At 42.7% G+C, this 22,531-nt stretch overlaps 1 protein-coding gene across 1 annotated transcript in view; it reads left to right on the forward strand.

The window, feature by feature from the left end:
• Positions 1-22,294, forward strand: part of ONECUT1 (one cut homeobox 1) — a 39,245-nt gene extending 16,951 nt beyond the window's left edge. The window contains exon 2 of the mRNA XM_027971819.3: positions 14,436-22,294. Within this exon, the coding sequence (XP_027827620.1) occupies positions 14,436-14,725 (290 nt within the window). The 3' untranslated portion in view covers positions 14,726-22,294. The remainder of the gene's footprint in view (positions 1-14,435) is intronic.
• The last annotated feature ends 237 nt before the right edge of the window (positions 22,295-22,531 follow it).

Genomic DNA, 22,531 nt, shown 5'->3' on the forward strand with positions numbered 1-22,531 from the left:
GAAATCGCATGGTCAGAGGAGCCTGACAGGCACAGTCCTTGGGTCTCATAGAGTCGGACACAGCTGAGTGAGCATGAAAGCATACTCATTCTTACATACATTCTTACATACATAAACGTTCTTACATACATATTTTTTAAATCATGAATTTGCACCTCCCCATCTAACTGTAATATATCCCCATAGGATTTTTTCTTGCCTACCCACATTCCATAATTGTATGTCCCTTCCTCTACAGTGAGAACCCTGTTACCCAAGAACTTATCCACCCCACCAACCCACATGCACAGTTACTCATTTGCTCAATCCTGTGATACATCCAAAATCATTTCAGACTTGCTTCACCCATACCCATAAAATAAATAAACCCGCTAAAAATTTTTTCTGTAGTATTCATTTGCAGTTCTTCTCACATACATATGCCCCAACATCATTGGGAACTTGTTAGAAATCCTACTGGGAAAGAGCTCAGTAATCTGAGTTCTTACAAGCTCTCCAAGTGATTCTAAAGCATGTTAAAGTCTGAGAAGCCCTGCCCGAAATATGTGGAACAGGTTTATGATAGGTTTATGTGTATGTACCTTTGTACCAACATGTTATTGTATACAATAGTACTTTAAAAATACCCTAAATGCAACAGACATAAATGGAGAAAGCAATGGCACCCCACTCCAGTACTCTTGCCTGGGAAATCCCATGGATGGAGGAGCCTGGTGGGCTGCCGTCTATGGGGTCGTACAGGGTCGGACACGACTGAAGCGACTTAGCAGCAGCAGCAGCAAACATGAAACAGGTCCAGTGAAGACTCATCAGGGTCCTTTTGTCAGCGTGGGTGTGGAAGTGTGATATAAAAGAAGATAAGCTCCCAGTTCTTTGTTTCTGCTCCTTTGCCAGCCTGGTGTATAATCAGGAGGAAGAGGAAGGTACGGGTGTGAAGTACCCTCATTTTCCAGAGGGAGTGCTCTTCAGCTCCACAGTTGCCACCCCTCTGCCCTTCAGCATTAGGAAGTTCTATCAGTTAATGACAGAATTTCCTCCAACTTTATTCCAAACTACCTGGGAAACCTGGGAAGATGTATGTTTGTGAATCCTATTCTCTCAGAGAATCTAATTCAGTAGGGTTAGGATAGGGTTCTGGAATGTGCATTTTGAACAAGCCTCCCCTTCATGCTCCCAGGTGATGCTGATATATTTGACCCACACCTTACAGTTTCTGCTCTGGACTCTAGACCCTGGTCACTCAGAGGACCATCCTGGACCAGTGACTGAGTAGTGAGCACCTGGGAACTTGTTAAATGTGCAGAACCTCAGACTCTGCCCTGACCAGCCAGATCAGAATTTTCATCTTAATAAGATGTCCAAATGACTCAAGTTTATGCACTCAAGTTTGAGAAGCACTGATTTAGAATAGTGATTCTCAGCCTTAGCTACATGTTAGAATCACCTGGGGACTTTCAAAGGATTGTGTCTTGGATGGCTCCCCATTTTCTATGGGCCCACATCCAACTTATTTATCCAACAAGGATGCTGAGTATGCCAGATTAATAATCTGAAGTCTACTCTGACAGAACTCATTGTTGTTTCCTAGTGAGAGAGATGGGTAGGTAATAAGTAATTTTCTGGGGAGCTCTATGGGCACAGGAGACCACAGTTCTCCCTAGACGAGACAGGGGATGGAGAAGCCTTGATAGAAAGTGAGATGCTTGAGCTAAGCCTTGAATTAGGGAAAAGAAAGAGAAGGACATTCTGAGTGAGGAAACAGCTTGAGCAAAGGAATAGAAGTGTGAACATTCATTGTAGATTTAGGACTGACTTCTGAGTAATGTGACTTAGTATGGATAGTGGCTGCGCAGCTGTGGGAAGTGAGGTGGGAACAGTGGTTGGGATCAGAACGTCAAGGTCCTTGAATCTCATGATGAAGCAGCCACCAAGGGCTTTCTCTCAGGCTTTCTGGAGATCCTTGTGAGGCCAACTGTATGATACATGTGTCATTGGAAGAAGAGTATTTTCAACTGACTCTGTAGATGACTTTCCAGGAATGAAAACAAGGAAAACCACTAATTTAAAATTAAGAAATGTCTGATGACCAAGCGAAAAGTCAAAATTGTAGGCTATTTTTGAAGGAGTTCCATTTTATAACTTTCAATTGCTGTGAATATTGTGAAGTGTTATATATGGCTATTAATTAAAGAAATGGGATCGATAAGCTAAGACTTACAATTCACAATGGGCCTGCATGAGATAATAATGCATAATAAGCATGTAATTCATCAGGTCTGCCATTTGTTGTGACCGTTTTGCAGAATCAACATCATAACTAGGGCATCGATATCACATATTTCCAATTATCGGGGCCCAAACTATTGAGGGGCTCCACTAGTTACTGTCAGCAGTTGTACATTTCAATTGACTCTATTCCATCCCTCACAGGCTCAGCCAGCCTCTGCTCTCCTTTGGTTATAAAGCCCAACCTCTTGGGCTACGGCTCTGGAGCCTTCTTTAGAGAAGAGAAATTGATGGAAGTATTTTGGAGGACTCCAGGCAGCAGATGGGTGGGAAGGCAGGTCTGTGTCTTGAACAGCTCAGTTATAGAAGCAAACGGTGGAGAGGTGAGAGGGTTGGGCAACTTTTCCAACCTGAGTTTGGCGCAGCAGACCTCTCTTGACTTTAGCTGCTCTCCATCTTTCCTTTGCTTTGGATCAGCTCAGGTTTCTTCTGCTTCCTCTCAGAGCCGATATCCACACCGAGACAGCCTCTAGTGTTCTTCTGTGCCCCTACTGAGACTAGACTCACTCTGGCCCCTCTCCCAGGCCAGTGTGGGTCTTGCATCCCCTTCGCTGCCTGGGCTTCCTTCATCTCAACTTGCATGTAACCCACTTTCCTGGGTGGGCCAATGCAGTCCTTTCTGCCAGACCCATCTGGCTGATAACAGGCCTGCTGCCTGCCTAGCCACCTGCTTCTGCTCCACTCACCAGGGCTCTGGGTTCCCTAGGCTCCCCTCACCAGCTGCTCCTTCCCTATTTAACCGTCCTGGGGAAAGATTTCATGATGTGTCCACTGTGTTGCATCTGCTTCCAGGGTACAGTGGAGTTGGAGGTCCCCAGGTTAACCAGCTGTGTGCCCATAGGCAAGTTACCTCACCTCTTTAACAGTGTTTCTTCACTTACAGAAAAAGGCATACTATCCATTTCTACCTCCCCTGAGTTTTGTGGGATCACATGGGAAGGTTTAATGGAGGTGTTTTAAGCACTGTAAAGCATGGTACAGGGGTAAGGTACAGTGATCATCCTTGACTAGGAACATCTGTTCTTTCCATGTTTGTATTAGGTGTTTCATACGCATGCCCAGAAGAGTTTCCATAGGTGCTTGAGCTACCCACAAAGTCATAGACACCAGCAAAGCTCACCTGTGTCCAGCAGGTTGTACTGGCCCCATCTCCCTCTCCTGGGCATCATCATTACCAAATAGTCCATGCAGGTGTTCCCTTCCCGTGTAAAGGCTGCCCTTGGCCGTATCAGTTAGAACTCACTGGAGTTGCTTTTCAGATTGTACTTTATACTGTGGGAAGGGTAAATTTGCTGCTTAAGAGCTGTCCCATCCCCAGAACAGCGAGGGGCTTGGCTTATAAAAAATATGCACAGGACAGTAACATAACACAAAGCAAAGCAGATAACATGATGACCCAGCACTCCTGCAGTCTGAGCTCTAATCCTGCAGTTGTGTGGCCCACACACTGACACTCTGATCTCCACAAGGTGGATGCCGGCCTGTTACATGGGCTCAGGAACCTCCCATATTCACCTCCATAGTTGCCCCATTCTTGTCTTTTTGAAAAATGTTTATCGGAGTATAGTTGATTTACCATGTTGTTACCCATTCTTGTCTTACTGAAGTCTCTTCTATTTGCATGCTTCCTCCTCAAATGTGTATTGTCTTGTAGAGTTTACTTTAAAAGTAGCTTCAGCTTTCAAGAGACAGTGTTTGGGGGCTCAGTACACATGAACAGCAATGCCAGCATCCTTGTTAGTCCAGGAGAGGTTTCCTCTCCATGGCAGGTGGGCAGTGAGAGCAGACGGCTCACTCTGTATGTGTGCCCAGCTACTTCTTTCTTAAATAGTTTTACTAAGAAATAAGGGCTTCCCAGGTGGTGCTAGTGGTAAAGAACCCACCTGCCAATGCAGGAGACATAAAAGACCTGGGTTCGATCCCTGGGTCAGGAAGACCCCCTGGAGGAGGGTATGGAAACCCACTCCAGTATTCTTGCCTGGAGAATCCCATGGATGGAGGAGCCTGGAGAACCACAGTCCACAGGGTTGCAGAGAATCAGGCATGACTGAAGTGACTTAGCATGCGTACACTAAAAAATAATTTACATACTATACAATTTACCCATTTAAAGGGTGTTAAGTCAGTAGTTTTTAGTATACTCACAGTACTATGCAACCTTCAGCACAATTTTAGAACCTTTTTATCTCCTCCCCAAAAAGAAAGCCTGTACCCATTAGCAGACCCTTGCATTCCACGCCCCTCACTACCTACTCAGCCACAGGCAACCACCCACTACTTTCAGTCCCTATGGATTTGCCCATTCTAGTCCCACTGCTTTTTTATCCCTTTTCCTACCCATGAAGTCCCAAGCTCCCCTGAGCAGGAAGTGTAAGAAAATCCCTGCTGACTCGGTCAGGAATCTGGGTGGAATTTCAGTGTGTGTTTTTGCGCTCCCCGTTCACCCTACTGGTCCTGGAGACCCTGGAGCAGGAGAGGAGCAGCTGCCCGGACCCTCCTCCAGCTCCAGGCCAGGCCTTCCCTGAGTGATGTGGGACATGGCAGGCTCCCCTGTTCAAGAGCACTTGGCTCTGCAGGTTGTAGTTTTCAGCTCTGTCAGCAACCTTTAGGGGGAAGACATTGTGTTTCTAACAGGCCCCTGATAACGTGCCACACTGTCTAGAGATGACAGTGCAGTTTCATGGTGCCCTGGAATCCCAGGCCTTCCCCTTTCTGCTCCCTGGCCCACCTCCCCTCAGTCACAATAGGACAGCAGACTCTTGAGCAGTTGTTTGGAGGCGGAAAGTACATGGCTATAGTATAAGGACCCTCAGGGTAAAAGCCAGGTGTGATTGGGGAGCTGTAGGCATACAGTCTCCTTCCTCAGTCCCATAGAGGCAGATCACCAAGTAAGTCAGATTTGAATCAACCAAGCCTGGTTCTGTCTTGGCACCCCTCAAGTCCTTTCATCCTGCCTCTCTAGAGGTCTCCAAACATTGAGGTCAAAACTGTTCTCTCCTCAAGTTGAGTCCCAAATTTCCTATTAAATGTCATACCTCACCGAGCTATTGCTAAAATTAAACAACGGCTCTAAAGTGAGAGACACACAGCTTATCCTTCACCTGACTCCATCCTCATCTTATTCTAGCGGATACTGTGGCTTCTTGGTCACTTGTCCGTTTGTACATCTACAACCCCCACCAAACACACACAGTTCTCCATATTCCTCCTTAGTGTAACTAAGATAAGTGAAAGTTTTCTAGAAGACCTTTTCAAATTGTCATTACAGCTTATGAAGTTCAGCTTTCTGGTCCCACCTAGTGATACTGTTCACTGGGCACACATGTCTCAGTCCCTTTCCTACTCCATCTGCAGGTGCTCTGCCCAGAGGTCTTCCCTCCCCACCACCTGCCAGGAGGGAGAAGATGGTGCTGGCACGGGGATATTCTGAGACTAGAGGGCAGGGTGTCAGGGAGGGGGCCAGCTAGAGTGAACACTTCAACCCTCTCACTTCTCCAAGTGCCCACTTAGGACATAGAAATCTGAACTGTATGTCTTCTCCCTGGAGTGATATTGAAAGCTCTTTACACACGTCAAGTCATAGGGCTGCACCCAGAAGGAACTGTGAAGTTTTTAGTCAAATTCCTACATTATTATACAGTTAAGGAACGTGGACTGGCCTAGTTAAGGGATTTAACCCAGCCATTCAACTAATTAATGACAGAACCAGAACCTAAAACTTTCAACAACTAGAGCTGTGCTCCTTTCAGAACCTTCCTCCCTTATAGACTGAGAATATAATGGACACCCTCAGTCTGCTTGGATCCTTGGTGCACTTTCCATAAGTTCACACTGAAACATCCACTAGTGCCCCCAAGAAGACAGCCTCTTCTATCTATTGATAAATAAATGAATTTATTAAATAAATAAATATTTATTTGGCTGCACCGGGTCTTAGTTGCAGCATATGAACTCTTAGTTGTGGCATGCAGGATCTAGTTCTCTGACCACAATCGAACCTGGGCCACTTGCCTTGGGAGCCCAGAGTCTTAGCCACTGGACCACCAAGGAAGTGGTGGTCCTCTTTAACCCACAATTCTGTGCTATGTGAAGCAGCCAACTCTGGGACAGATATACCAAGAACCGCGAGAAGCAAAGTCAGACAATTTTCCTACCATTTTAATGAAAAATAGAAAGTGGCAAAAATATAAAATACCTATTGTTCAAGGGCTCAGAATGCTTAACTGTTCACAGGGTCTGTGGTTGTTGCTGTTATGATTTTCATCTCTAAAGCTCATAAGTCTGAAGCCACTGTGAAGAATGTGATCCGGACTGTTTGCGAAACTGGACAGTGTCCCTGCAGAGCAACTACCTTCTCTTTTTGAGAAGCCAAAAGGATGGAGAAGATAAAATGGAAGAGTTACCATAGTGGCTATATATTCTAAAAGACAGAGTATGGTTACCTTGGAAAATTTTTAACAGATAATATAAGACTTTGGACACCAGGAGAGATACTGCATGGGTTTACTCATTGACTCACAGGGCTTTAAAGCCTGCAGGGGCCTTAGAACTCTGCCTACTCATTGAAAGGATGCAGAAAAAGAGATATGTGATGTGCCCGAGCTTATACCACAGGCTAGAGACAGAGCGAAGACCCAAACCTGCTGTGTAAATTCAGTGTTTACACTTGCATCTTGATCAGAGAAGAAAAGATCAGAGAATTAATTTGTAAACACCTAGAATATCTCCTAAGCGTTTGTCGTTTTACCAGTCATTTCAACAATCAGATCTTGTGTGCATGCTAAGTTGCTTCAGTCATGTCCTACTCTGTGCAGCCTCATGGACTGTAGCCTGTTAGGCTCTTCTGTCCATGGGATTCTCCAGGCAAGAATATTGGAGCGAGTTGCCATGCCCTCCTCCAAGGGATCTTCCTGACCCAGGGATCAAACCCTTGACCCGCATCTCTTACGTCTCATGCATTGGCAGGTAGGTTCTTCACTAGTGCCACCTGGGAAGCCCATAGCTTATCTTACCTAATGCTTATTCTAATCCTGAAAGGAAAGAAGGCCATCGTCCTCTACCTTGCAGCTGGGTATACTAAGGCTCTAGAAGACAAGTAACTTCCCCAAGATCACACATCTATCAGTGGCCACAGAGCTGGGACTTGAGCGTGTGTCCTGTGAGCTCAGGTTCATTTAAGAAGTTGTATTATAATTCTGTCTGGCTTTATAAATGTCTCTCAAGCCCACATGTCTGTACCTATGTATTTTTTTGAATATGGCACAGCAGATCTTTTTTTGTTGTAATTGTTAAACTATAGTTGATTTACGATATTATGTTATTTTCAGGTGTACAGCAGTGTGCCTACTTATTCCCAAACAAATTCTTGGCAGACTTTTGCACAGCTCAGTCAACAGTTTAGATGTTGTAAAGTCCTTTGTTTCGTTATATCAGGAAAATGGATATGTTGACACACAAATGCTTGGGTGACAGCTGATTCTAGGATGTCACTGTATACCATGTTTTATAAAGTATATTCTAAGACAGGGCTTCTTCAACTCTGTATAGTGAAGTTTGTCTCTAATTTCCATATGTTCTGGACCAATAGTTTTGATAATACAATAAAAAATGTATTACTAGAACAATAATCACAGAATGTTGGAGCAATGTCAAACTGCCATAAAACTTTCTAATTGTTTATTCTCAATTTTCTGATCTTGCTACAGGTCAGTAACAGTTTATAGACCAGCATGGGTCTGGCAACCAGATTTTGAGAGACATGGTTATAAGCAACACCATTCCTGAGAGAATCTCTGAGTAAAGAATTGCTTAATCAAATAAGTTTGAGAGCCCCCATAAGCTAGAAACCATCAGTGCCTATTAGCATGTTTAATCTGAGAAGTCCTGCATTAAAGAAGCTTGCTCAGTCATTAACTCAGCATTTCCCAAACTGCCTGACCTCAAAACTCATTGTTCATGGAATGCCTTTCAACATCTTTCAGAATTCATATTTCTTGAAATACCTTTGGTTCTCTCTTGCCAACTCTGGGCAAAGCATAGACCCCAGGCATGCCTGAGATGAAAGCTTGTCCTTTGCCCACGTCCTCATGCGTTGCCTTTAAAAAAAGCAATTCTTTATAATCCTGTGATACATAAAATCACTCTCTGCCTTTTACTGTCTTCCACACCTGGTTCTGTCTCCCACACAGTACTGACTATAGGTGACCTGGCTCCCAGAGAAGATCAAAGTCACCTGAGACAGCCCCGTTACACTTGGCCACTGCATCCTGCAAACATATCTACTTGCCCACCTTCATGGAGGTGACTTGGGATGAGTCTTCTTCCTCTTCAGTACTGCCTTTTGCATGTAATAGGAATCTTCTTCCCTTTAGTCCAGTTCTGTGATAACTACTCTATTTTTAGTGAAAACTATATACCCACTCAAAAATATAATTTTCTTATAAAACACATGCAATACTGTTCCCTAAGCAGTGGTTCCTATTGTCAGACTTTATTCCCACTTTCTCATTCTCTCTCTTTATCCACTGCACACTTTTATGGACCAATTGCTGGTTTTCAACCTTATATTAGGTAATCTCTGGGGCTTCCCTGCTGGCTCAGTGGTAAAGAATCCAACTGCCAATGCAGGAGATGCGGGTTTGATCCCTGGGTCAGAAAGACACCCTAGAGAAGAAAATGGCAACGCACTGCAGTATTCTTGCCTGGGAAATCCCATAGACAGAGGAGCCTGGCAGGCTACAGTCCATAGGGTCGCAAAAGAGTCAGACACAACTAGGCTGCTAAACAACAACAGCATGTACCCTGACATGAGTTCCATGGAAATGCCAAAACATTGCTCTCGTTTATACTCTCTTAACAGGTCTCACAGCTATAATGCTATACACTCTTCTAGAAGCATGATTTTGTTTCTCTGGGCTGCTCCTCCTGGGCACCTCACTGAGGTTACACACTGACCTTCAGCAAGCTTTAGTCCACTCTTCACTCTATAGATATCTCTACTTTCTTATTCGGCCACTCCAACTTCTGTACAAAGCTCTTTCCAGACATAACCACACACATTTAATCACAGTCACCCCATCCAGTACCCATATGGGTACTGAGCTCCCCTTACATCCAAGCACTATGGCAGCCTGCCTTGGAGAGACAGAATGAGTTGGCCAGGCTCCTTGCCCCAGGAGAATCCCAGTTCCCAGGTTCTGACATAGTGACATTTGCAAGGCTTGAAAGCTCAGGGCAGGAACTTCCAAACTGCATTTTCCCAGAATTAGTACTGCATAAGACATAGACAGACAGCCTCTACCAGAGTTCTGGAATTAAATAAATTTGAGAAACATAATTATATGTGCTAAACACATATTATGCATTTTGAAGAAGAGGCTATGTATAGTAGGTTTTTCTGAAAGTACTTGGCCCGCAAGCCGTCTTTTCAAGTAACTCATGTTTGAGACAATATCATGCCTCTGATGCCATTTGGGAAAGGGTGCTCTGGAGTAGCTTCAGCCAAGTCCTTCCAAGTGCTAAGGACCACACTGAAGTCATTCAGTTACCCTGTGTGTGTGTGCATGCTAAGTCGCTTCAGTCGTGTCCAACTCTGTGTGACCCTATGGACCTACCCCGCCAGGCTCCTCTGTCCATGGGCATTCTGCAGGCAAAAATTCTGGAGTGGGTTGCCATGCCCTCCTGCAGGGGATCTTCCAGACCCAGGGATCAAACCCAAGTCTCTTATGTCTCCTGCATTGGCAGGTGTGTTCTCTACCACTAGAGCCACCTGGAAAGCCCTCGGTTACCCTAGTTAGGTTGAAAATAGATATCTCTTTGTGATTTCCCTTAGTTTTGCCTTTTGAATGATAAATAAGTAGAGTCTGCACCCGATGCTCAGTTATTTATTTTTACATAGGTATGTGTTCTGTGTAATTTAGTCCACTCTTCACTCTACAGAGCTCTCTACTTTCTTACTCAGCCAATCCAGCTTCTGCACAGGGAAGTGTCTAGAGCCCTAACGACTCCCAGTCTATATTCCTAATGCAGATCTCTCCCCTGAGGTCCAGGCCCCATGTATTCTGCCGTCTGCTGGACAGCCACCTATTGGAGATCTTTAACAGAATGTCCAACATGCACTTCAGATGGATTTGTCCCTCACAGAAGTGACAACTGCTTTCATAAAACTCATTCCTCCATCTGCATTCCTCATGGCCCCTTACTACCATCCAATAAGAAGCCTAGATGTTCTGAACTCCATCCTCCCAGCAAGGTTGTTGTTACTAATTCCTCTTGGTTCTCCCTTCCAAGAAGCTCTTAAATTTGCTTCCTATTTTCCATCTTCAACTGCCATTGTCTATCTTGGGGTCCTCATAACACTGATTTTCTAATTGGCTTACGCCAAGTTTTCTGAGAAACAGACTCTGAGACTTGCCTGCAGAAAGAGGGCTATGGAGATTAACCCTTTTTGAGTAGGGAAGGGCGTGGAGGAAGTACAACCAGGCAGATGGAGTTGAACTTTAACAAAGTTGCAAAAATTAACCTCATCCCATCCTACAGGGTACTCTGGAGCTGGATAATGCTTCAAAGTGGTCCCTACTAGATGCAAGGGTTTGGTGTGGAGGAGCCTTAAACCAATTCATTCCACTGTCTTCAACCTCTGCCCTCATACTCCCATCCCCTACTCCCCCAATCCCCCCCTGGATGTGTCTAGCCCCTCAGCTTCTCTCTGGGATGGCATAACCTTTGGCCAAGGGCAGTTCCCACCATGGATCTCAGCTGAGAGTCACCAGCATCTTCCAACAGGTGCAAGAATGAGTGTCCTAAAGGAGGTCAAAGTAGCACATGTCAGCATACATGTCCTGAAGTGCTGCTTTCCACCTCACCACCCCCTCCCCCCACAACACTGCCAGAGGGGTTTTCTAAACTAAAATTCAATCGCACAGCAGCCTTACTCAAACCTTACCTACGAGATAATTCATATCTGATCACGGTCTATGTGTGAAGCCTGGCCCCCACAGCTTTCCTCCTTGCATGCACCTTGCTCCACCACCAGTCTCCTAACACTTATCAGTCCTTCACAAGTGCTACTCCCCCTGCTGCTGCTGTGGCTAAGTCGCTTCAGTCGTGTCCGACTGTGCGACCCCATAGATGGCAGCCCACCAGGCTCCCCTGTCCCTGGGATTCTCCAGGCAAGAACCCTGGAGGGGGTTCCCATTTCCTTCAATGCACGGAAGTGAAAAGCGAAAGTGAAGTCGCTCAGTCATATCCGACTCTTAGCGACCCCATGGACTGCAGCCTACCAGGCTCCTCCATCCATGGGACTTTCCAGGCAAGAGTACTGGAGTGGGTTGCCATTGCTGGGAATGACGTTTTCCCACTTTCTCACTAGCAAACTCCTATTCATCCTTTAGGGCCTAGCATAAGTATCCTTCTTGTGTGATGCCTTCTTTAATATCCTCAAGCAGAGATAATATCCTGTAGGCTCTTGTCATACTCCTGCAGTTATTAGGTTACATAACCATTAGATTGACTTCCTTAAGAGAAAGGCTTGTGTTATATTCGTTTTTGAATGTAAGTGAATGAATCAACCAGCCGCGCGCATCAGTATTATGTAAAGATGCGTCTACTTGGGTTGACACAAACTACCTAGACTTGACTTTAGTCTAGTCAGCTTATTTTTTCAGGGACTTAATCTGGTTGTCCAGTGAAGGCTGTGGGTTGCCTGAGGGGAAGGACTCTCTCACTTAGTTCAGTATATACAGCTCAATGCTCTGAGGGAGTTGGGTGTCTAATAAATCTTTCCCATTATGTAGATGTTTTCTGTCATGGTGGGCAAAGGACATAGCCAGTGATCTATGGAATGTGTTATAAAAGGTACCAGAAGACCTGACTAGCCTAAAATCTCTCTTTCATAACTGAGGACATAAAAGAGAGGCCTCCCATCATGTCCAGGCTTCCCAGGTGGCTCTCTGGTAAAGAATCTGCCTGCCAATGCAAGAGGCATGGGTTCAGTCCCTGGGTATGGACAATCTCCTGGAATAAGAAATGGCAACCCACCCTAGTATTCTTGCCTGGGAAATCCCATGGACAGAGGAGCCTGGTGGGCTATAGTCCATGGGGTCGCAAAAGAGTCAGACATGGTTTAGCAACTAAACAACAATCCCTCGTGTCCATTCTGAAATTCTTGTTCTTATATTTCCTAATATATTGGACCTGTGGTCCCTGGAGTGAGGCAAATGCACTCTGGGGCCTGAGTAAGCTGATTCAACTGTAGAAGAGAATTTCTATATCTATTTATGTTATTTTACCCCTTTAAAATTTTCTATATTTTGTGTTTGCTTTATAATGTCTGTAACACAGTTGTATAGTGCATATCATGTATAAAGAAATAATATAAGGGAATGTAATACTCAAAGCATTCTTTACTAAATAGCACATAATTAAAAAAAAAAAAACAAAAACAAAAAAACTTGGAGACTCCCAGATTGCATTCTGAAGACTGGAGGCTTTTTCAACCTGTACCCAATAGCTTTTTAGCTGCTCTGACTGCTCAACTGATTTGTGCTAAACGGACACCTAAAGCTTTTGGGGAATCCACCTTGTGGAACAGCAGGGTACAAAAGGTAGGCGCAGGCTGAAGGGCAGGGCTAACTGGGGAGAGCACAGAGGCTGCACCTAGCCAGAGGCGGTGAACCACCTAGTAAGGAATTAGGAGCCTGGAATACAGAAAGACGGGAGAGGGAGCAGGGGACAGCAGTAGGTAGGGCAGCCGGCCACGGCGACAGGAGAGAGAGGCAGGCCCCATCTCCACCGGGAAGACGCCCTGTCTGCCTTTTGCTGTGGTGCGAGTGTACACCTTACAGAGTGTACTAGCAGCTGTGAAGATAACCGAGGCTGCTCCGGAACCTCTACACTGAGTGGGCGGCAGGGGGAGTGGGGGCGGGAGTGGGGGAGGTGGCAGGAAAGGGGAGGGGGTGCCGCAAGGGGCCGGAAACTGACTGGGATTACAGCACCAACCCTTGCTTAAAGGTGAAAGCATAGCCAGAGAGCACTGTTTTCACTTCAGTTGCGTGGTTATGTGGGGATGGCTGCGGGGATTCATTGATGGGGGAGGTGGGCGGGAGAAGGAGGGGAGGGAATCGTTAGCAATTCAGTGCCCCTTTGGCAGGTGGAAGCTACTGAGCCAAGTTAGCTGAGAAACCGGAGTATGGCATCTGAGGTGAGGAGACCCCAATCCAGCACCAAACCCTGGGGACCTGAGGACCACATTGGGATGATGCACCAGAATAGCTCTAGCAGCCACGAGGCAGCTTCATGATACAGGAGCTGCCTGTATGGGCATGGGCAGGAAATGGGCCTTCTCGGTGGGAGGTGAGGTGAGGGAAGAGGGCAACTCCAACAGCAAGATTCTTGTGAAGAACAAAAAGGAGGCACAGGGCTAATGTCACGGTTTACCCCGAGTGATGATGAAGTGCACTTCATCCCTGCTCCCCAAGTCCTGATTCCACCAAAGAATCAGTGGAAAACTGTTTGATGGGCATGGTAGGACACTATGGAGTTTTCTTACATACTAACTCTTTCCTAGTTTGTTTCCTAGGAAACAAAAACAATCAGAAGGGGAACAAAGGCAATACCTTTTTATTTGGCTTTTAGACCCTCAATTAGGCTCTTAGTATTCCACTAGCAGCAGACCGTAGATGCTTTGAGGGCAACACCCACTTCTAGGTGATAAGACTTTGTGTTTGTGAAGCCCTCTAGTTAACGTTAACTTTTACATGCCATTTCATATATTCTTACCACAACCCAGTAAGGTAGATGTTCTTACATCTACTTTACAGATAGTGATAAACAAAAAGTTCAAATAATAAGTTCATCTATTTAAAACCCAACATTCCACAGATGAGTAATCAAGGTCCATACTCCGTTAATTGATTTACCACCAACAAAACACAGATACTCGTCAAAGCCAGGACCCATGCCCACTACTCACAAAACTCTATCTCCTCATCATTCTCCATGCCTTTGTTACACTTCCCTCCCTGCCCATGATGGAGGTCAGCAGATAGAAAGTGGCCGTGAGGAATGCCTAACAGATTGAATGGGCTGGGCCTTTCTACTCTCGAGTCTCCCAGCTGGTCTGTTCTAACAGCCTCTGTGTCTCTTTGCAGCATGCAAAAGGAAAGAGCAAGAACACGGGAAGGATAGAGGCAACACACCCAAAAAGCCCAGGTTGGTCTTCACTGATGTCCAGCGTCGAACTCTACACGCAATATTCAAGGAAAATAAGCGTCCATCCAAAGAATTGCAAATCACCATTTCCCAGCAGCTGGGGTTGGAGCTGAGCACCGTCAGCAACTTCTTCATGAACGCGAGGAGGAGGAGTCTGGACAAGTGGCAGGACGAGGGCGGCTCCAATTCAGGCAACTCATCTTCATCAAGCACTTGTACCAAAGCATGAAGGAATAACCACGAACTGAAACCTCGGTGGAAAAGCTTTAAATACAAAGAAAAAATTTTTAAAGACCAGGACCTCAAGATAGCAGGTTTATACTTAGAAATATTTGAAGAAAAAAAAAAGTGTTATTTATAGTCCAAAGAAACCAAAGACATAGCTCACCTGCATTCTAACTTTGTTCGGAGACACACACTTCAGCCAGGTGACAACTTGGCAAGAAAAATTATGAGCGGGAAGGCACCACTGGATCTCACAGCTTCAGTCCGTGATCATCCTCGCTGTGCTTGGCTCTCTTGTGGTTTGGAGCATAGTGATTTTGAGCCATTGAGTGGACACCTTTGAGATGAGACTTTCTCATCCACTCCACCGCGCCATGAAGGTGTATGGTGTCTCAGTACTGTGTGTGGGTGTGTGCGTGAATACACCCACACGTACACATGCACACCACCACCACCAATACCACCACCACCAGTGGTTAGGGACTTAGGCAGGGCTGGTCTTCAGGAAGGGTTGTGCTGTAGGAGTGCAACCAACATAGTGTGGGGTTGTCTGAGTTCATGGGATTAGGAGCTTGATTTTGCTCAACTAGCCTAGCGTTTGAACCTGCCAGGCCCACAACCTAAATGCAGATTCAAACCCAGCAAAGAAATTTGAATGACACCTAAACCAGTGCATTCTCTTTGTTTGTTAAGGAATGTTCAGATATTTTTTAAGAAATGAAACAAGAGTCCATCCATTAAAGAAAGAAAATCACCTAGGTACCAAAGAACACACTTAATATTATAGTGCAGGTATTTTATTGCAATGATTTTAATAACCAAAGCTATTTTTACACAAGATACTATGTAAAGTTATACGTATGAACTGATCTAGCTGTAATACACATACCACGTAGAATCATGACTATTGTTTATGACTCTTGAAGCATTTGAAATATTAGTTTTCAGAACTGGCAAGAAAGAATGTAGCTTCAGGGAAGCAATTTATATCATAACAGAGAGGTCAGTGCAGTATACACGTACATCCATATGGTACATTCCCTTTTGGGATCTATAAATGTCACTTAAGTAAACATATAGACATGACTCCATGCTCTGTTCATAGCTGAGAAAACCTGGTGATTCTTCCAAAGTAGGACCCATTTGCAAACTTAGAAAACTTAAGTTTAACAGGACAGGTAGCTAAACTAGAAAATTTGTTCAAAGTCATTCTTTTTGGTAAAATGCCACTGAATGAAGCACCCCATACTTCGGTAAATTTGACTAAAATTTGCCTTATGCATTTGACACCAAATACCTATTTAAAATACTTTACAAACACACAAACAGACCAACTTTATTATTAAAATGAACTATCTAGTTCATTATATTCTGAAAATATAATCGAGCTGATTTGATTGCCATTCTCAGACATTTTGTGACTTGGACACCAATAAAAATAACAGGTGCAACCAAGAGATTGTGGAACTGCATAGAGAAAGCAAGAATTCTAGTGGAAGGTAAGACCTTGGGTTCCATAAGTATTAAGCTATCTATTTCACTAAGCATAGCCTCCAAAACATACTACATTCTTTCTTGCTACTGCATTAAGCTGGAAATTTTGTAACATAGATTCCACTCTCTAATAGGGACAGGTTAAAAACTAGACCTGAAAATTTTCCAAATACAAAATTTTAAATTTCTATTTTTTCAAGTCACTTAAACCAGGGCTATAGAAATCAAGGCAAAAAAAAAATAAATAAAATAAACAAAAACAAAAAACAAAAAAACCCACCCAAGGTAATACAGTTGTTCTAGTAGTACCCAAGTGAATCACTTGGTTCCCAGAAAAATTCTCTCGGGATCAGTTGAACTGTAACCATGTAAGTGGATACCTTTTGTACTAGTAGGTTAAAGAATTGGGTACTCTTAATCACCACACCTAACTAGAAATATAAAATTAAATATTATCTCAATAATAAGCTATTTATTGAGACTCATTTAAATGCTAAATTAAAAATTGAACCATTTTGACACAAAACCTAACTTCTTAGGATCAAATATGAGCATCTTGTCCAGGTCTAGAAGAGGCAGGCACCTGGAGAGAGGAACCCACAAGCCATCTGTGTCTGCTTCATGTCTGCTGTGGGATGAGAAAAGGAAACCAAGACATACTTCTCCTTGGATGAAACTGCATTTGCCTTGACACATTTTGTCTTTGTCTTTTTTTTCAATCTCACCCCAAATTCCATTTTTAAATTCCCCCTTCTAAATATGGCACAATTATAGTTCAGCTATTAAAAGAAACCATTTAAATGGCCATCCTCTCAGATTTGCTAAAAATATAATCTTGTCAATGACCTAAGTGAAAAAGAAAAAAACTGATGAATATTTTTTTCTCTCTCTAGAAAAAGAGGGGGGGCAATACAATACATTTATCACTTAGGAGAGAAGAAAGCCTTTTTTATTTAAAACGTGAGAATTTTAAATGCAGGGACATTCAAGCTGTGTCTACACACAACCTTACCAAATTCAATACCCCAGGAAAAACGAAAGTTGAATTCAGACAACCATGTCTTTCACTTTATTTTCCCTATGTTACCCACTCAGATTAGTTGGTTACATTTTTGACCAACACAATTTACATTTTCAACCAATTATTTTGGCACTGTGTAGATACAGTCTCAAGGAATATTGCTACACTTTTAATATTCCCACCACAATATTTTGTTTTGTTTGGTCAAGCCTCGTGGCATTTGGGATCTTAGTTCCTCAGCTAGGGGTCGAGCCAATGCCCCCAGCAGTGAAAGCATGAAGTCCTAACCACTGGATGGCCATGGATTTCCCCACAATTTTTTTTTTTAATAACCAATGATCCTGTTTGCTAACACCAAAGATAATTTTCATACCAGCATTGAATTTGCACCCATTATGCAATTTCAGGGCCTAGAGATATATTTTCTCATAAACAGATGCACAAATCAGAGCCTGAAAAGCAGTTTTTTTACTTGACTATTTAGGCATACTCACAAGCTTTGCTTTTTAGAAATCCTAATGGACAAACTCAGCTTCTCACAAGCAATACATGTATTACATCATGTATGACTGATTCCTTCTTGCTTCTGACTTGGCACATAGAAAATGCTTCCATTATTCCTGTTCAGGCTGGCGTTAGTTTACGTCTGAAATGTCTTCACCTGCCACACTCAACAGTGCTGTTTGTTCACCTATCATTTCTCAGTCCTTTAGCGAAATCACCTAAAAAGATACCGCACTCTTTTCTTTGTATGCATGTTTATTCCAAAACTGTATTTCAAATAGCATGTTTTGGTTGTGTGTTTTTTTTTTTTTTTTTTTTTTGGTGGAAAGGAAGTTAGACTGTTTTTGGCCATAAATCATTCGGGTCCTCTCATGACTAGAAGCTTCCCTGAAAAAGGGCCAAGAAAAAGAGTGGGAATTACGATGTCTGGACACCCCAAGAGCCCAGACGTCAGTAAATGTTCAGGTAAAAGAATTCTTTTTGTCAAGCACTGAGTATTCCAGTTCCTGGATACAGCTGGAGTAGACAACCCCCACCCCCCAAAAGAAGAAAACCAAAGAAAATGTGTGGGGAAATTTAGAAGTTCCAACTGAACATGTCACTCACTCTACCCCCAAAAAGCATAATTAATTTTCCAGGAAAAAAAAAAAAGTAAAGCTCTATATTACTTCCAGATTCATGCCACTCCTATTGCGACCCCAGGTGAATGACCGGTCTTTGCAGGTTAAATGCAGACTTTGCTATACCAAAGAGTCCTAGGACATTTTCACACGAGCTATAAAGACATTTTCCCTAAGAAAGGGCCTCCCTTCTTTGTACATAAAGGATGAAAACTATGCATTTAGCAAACAAAGAGAAAGCACTTCTCCCTTTCCTATCTAGTTTAGGGTGCATTCAAACACCAGAGGCCGTTTTGAGACTCGATTGGCCTTCTGGATTATTCTTGTGGTGTGGTTAGCTTTACAGTACATTTGGTAACTATTTACTAAATAGTAAGGACAAAGAAGCAGAAGGTAAGAAATAGCTACTTCCACTTGTAAAAAAAAAAAAATGTGTAAAGATCTACTATTTATAGTGTGAACCAAAGACGCTACCTCACTCGATTTCCATTGGTGATTTTAATCACATTGATGATACCAAAGAATACCAAAGATATTTTCGTGCACGGCCTTGGTCTGCAGAGGGAACTCCTCCCCTCCCCCCTCCCCCACCTCCTCTCCCCACCTCACTCTTCACTCAGTGTGTAAACTTGTCTTCATTCTTAATAATAACGATACGATAATGACAACAAGAACATTAGGAAATACTACTCTTACTACTGCTAGTTCTACTTGTAAATCTCTAGGCAAACATGTTGCAAACTTTGTAAACTCCTAGGACGAGTGCCTTGCTTGAACCAAAGTGTTAAACCGCTGTTGACCTCTCTCACCTTATACTCTTTGAATACCTCAGCCTCTTAGAAAGGCCACTAATGAAAAAAAAAAAAAAAAAGGAATAATTAATCACCGTGGTGCTTTTTCCGTGCAACCATGCAATGAAACTTTCTTTGATACCAAAGGATGACTTTTTTCCCCCAATTTCTTGCTGATAAACCAAAGCTCCTCCTCCTGGTTCCCTCTCAGAGCTCCCGCCAACTTCACCAAGTCCCTTTCCCAGGCAGGCCGTGCATCACTTTTACCAATTCCTCCAAATACCTCATAGTATAAAGTTTTAGGGTTATGTTGTATAGAGAGTCTATGTGATAAGGCAGAACTTACTAGTTTGATAATTGTTAAGGTTACTTTTAAAAAAAAACTTTATAATTCTTATTTATTTTGTAGTTTGTATGTTTGGGATGTCCCCCACCCCACCCCCACTTTGGTTTGGGGTTTATTTTCTCAGAAGAACTGCTCTGTTGCTCAAGGAAGACTTAATTTCTGAAAATGTTCCCCAGGTGGGTGAAGGGTTGTGTAAAAATGCAAGAATGGAATAAGAAATGATTTTTGTTCTGACGGTTACTTACGAAGTTTTTGTGTTTTCGTAGTAAATTTGTTTCCACAGGGTAAAGAAGTATATATAATCTTTTTTTGTGAAACTGGTTCCTATTTTTCTCTATAATGTGCTGTGATTTTTTTTAATTTAAATTACATTTTATATGAGCTTATTTAATCACTGTGTTAATTTATGACTGTGTAGTTTTTAAAATGTATATAGTAGAATGGAAATGGCCAAAGCTTTATGTTACAATCTTTTTGTTCTCTATGCTAAGATTAGCTGAAGGCAAGAACTTCTCTTAACTGCAGGGTGTATCTTCAGCTTTTCTTAGCAGGCACTTCAATGTGTGTTGTGAACACTGCCAGGCTCCCCCCTCAAAAAATCTGTTCATGCCAAAATGGGTGTTTCAAGGTGTTTTCTGTCACTTAGAAGAAAGGCATTTTTCGTGTTCTTCCTTTAATTTATCAATTTTTTTTTTTTCTTTAAGAAAAGGTTGCTTTGCAGGTTAGACCTGAAATTCCAAAGAATTTAAGACTTATTTAATGTTTCAAAGCACCGGCATTTGTGAGATATTTTGCCACTTACAAAAAACAAAACAAAACCATTTGCCCAGGTATGAGAAGTAAAAAGTGTAAAAACTCGAAGAGACAAGCTAACTTGAATTTGGAAATCCTCTTAAGTGTCACCAAGTTTCTGAAGTGCTTCAAGGCAGTGGGCAGGGCTTGGAGACAGTTCCTTTCGCAGACCTAAGAGTTCATCACAGGTCCGTGACCTTGGACAGAAAGTCAGGCTAAGTAGCAGCAGACCTGGCCCCTGCCTGTCCAGCCAACCTGCAGAAGAAGCAAAACACGATTGCTGAACTCCAATCAGAAATCAAATTTAAGAAAAATGTTTCAAAGATACAGATTCCACCTCATGTTTGTTTGTTTGTTTGTTTCTTGGCATCTACTACCCACAATTACCCTTTTCCCTCCCCAAACCACCACCCCCAACAAAAATTAGAAGAATTCTCAAATGCCACAGTCCCGGGGTGAATGAACCTCAGACTTGTTTGAATTTGTCTCTTCTCACTGGTCCTCTTCCCACTAGCTTTCTTGCCCACGCTAAAGATGGTCCCTGCCCCAAACCCCCTTAATCAAGGCTGTTCAGACACTTGGCCCTGCTTCAGATCAGCACACACACAGAATTCTCAGCTGACCAGAGCGTCCTCAGAAGACCCGGTGCCCACTATTTTGTTTAATTTTGCTAAGTAAGTTGCTTCAACTACATGACATAAATCCATAGATGTAAATACTTTTTCTCCTAATACAAGAATTTTACCTTATTTTCTTTTGCAGGGGTGTTTGGTGGGGTGGGGAAGGAAAGGGAGGGTTTAGACTTTGGGTCAAATGTTACATTTTCTTAGAAACATTTTTATACTTGTTATGTATTTTAATAGGGCAATAAATCTGCTCTGAGTTGCAGGATCATTCAGTGCTCTATTGGTAAGCATTGATTAATTATTTGTTTTTAATACAAGTGCTGTGTAGTGAGTTACAGAAAGCCCAGGAAAATGGTTGAGGGAGCTGACTTTCACCATCACCAATGAAACGCTGAACAGAGTTGTATTCATAAGTCGTATTTTCTGTTTCTGTGTTAGTCTCAATTTTTTGTGGTATGTTCTGCATTTATTACATAATCATTGTGGGCTCATTTGACATTTGCCGTCTGAACCAAGTGACAAGTATTTTTTAACAAAATAAACTTTAAAACATTGTCTTCCACTTGCTTCGGTAGTTGTCTTCATATCTCCCTGAGTTTCTCGTCCCTTCTAAAGTCAGCCCATCTGTCACTCATGTAGACCTGTCCCTTCTCCCTCTTCTATTTTCAGTAAATTTGACCTTAGCTCATGTTTGAGTGTGACTCAGTTTCCCTGTTCAAGTTAGCTTGATGGTTTATTATGTAAGGAGGGTGCCTAAGACAATCATCAGGTAAAAAAAAAAAAAATTAAATTAAAAAAAAAAAAAAGATCAGTAGAGTAGAATATCTTCCAAGAGCAGAGGGAGTTCTTCCTTAGTAATGAAAAAAAAAGGTAAATACATAATTAATTAATTTTAAAACCTAACCATGAGGGGCTTAGAAGATTTTTGATAAAAGACAAATGTTGCTGTCATTTTCTTTGTCAATTAGAAAGCAGTGATAGTTTCTACGTTGCATCTACATTTCAGACTAAATGATTATTGTACCCAGTTATGGTTGTTTGCTAATATTTTGTCTCTCTCTCTTTCTCTCTGTCCAATGCTTCTTCTGTATTTTTGTGTGTAGCAACAAAAAGTGTAATGCATTAGGCATTTCCTGGTTTGTTTATGAGTATCTCCTGTACTGCATTAAGGTTTCTTTCTTTTTTTTTTTAAGCTTCGCTACTGTTCTCACTTTATGCCGTGCAATATCATCTGCTGTGTTTGCTAAGCAAAAAAGAAAAAAAGAAAAAAAAGCAAGTGATGATGCCATCATGCTTTTCAGTGTTAAAATGTTTCAGCATTTATGTAGTCACCAAAATGTAGTAAATAAAATGTTGGATTTTCCAGCACTTTAAATTTAGACAATTCTTGCCTTCTCTTGTTTTTATTCTCTCTGCAATCCTCAGTGAGTAGCTTGTGGGTTTTCTTTGGAAGAAGGGTAAAGTTAAGGGGACAACATGCTTCGAAACTCAAGCCAGTGCCATGACCTAAAGAAAAATTAAGGGGAAAAAAAGAAAGAAAGAAAGAGGTGTTCTCTACTGGAACAGAAACATTTTTTAGATGGAAGCTGGACAATTTATTTGTAGATGTTAGGCAT

The sequence above is a fragment of the Ovis aries genome, chromosome 7 (assembly GCF_016772045.2).
Source record: "Ovis aries strain OAR_USU_Benz2616 breed Rambouillet chromosome 7, ARS-UI_Ramb_v3.0, whole genome shotgun sequence".
Classification (NCBI taxonomy): Eukaryota; Metazoa; Chordata; class Mammalia; order Artiodactyla; family Bovidae; genus Ovis; species Ovis aries.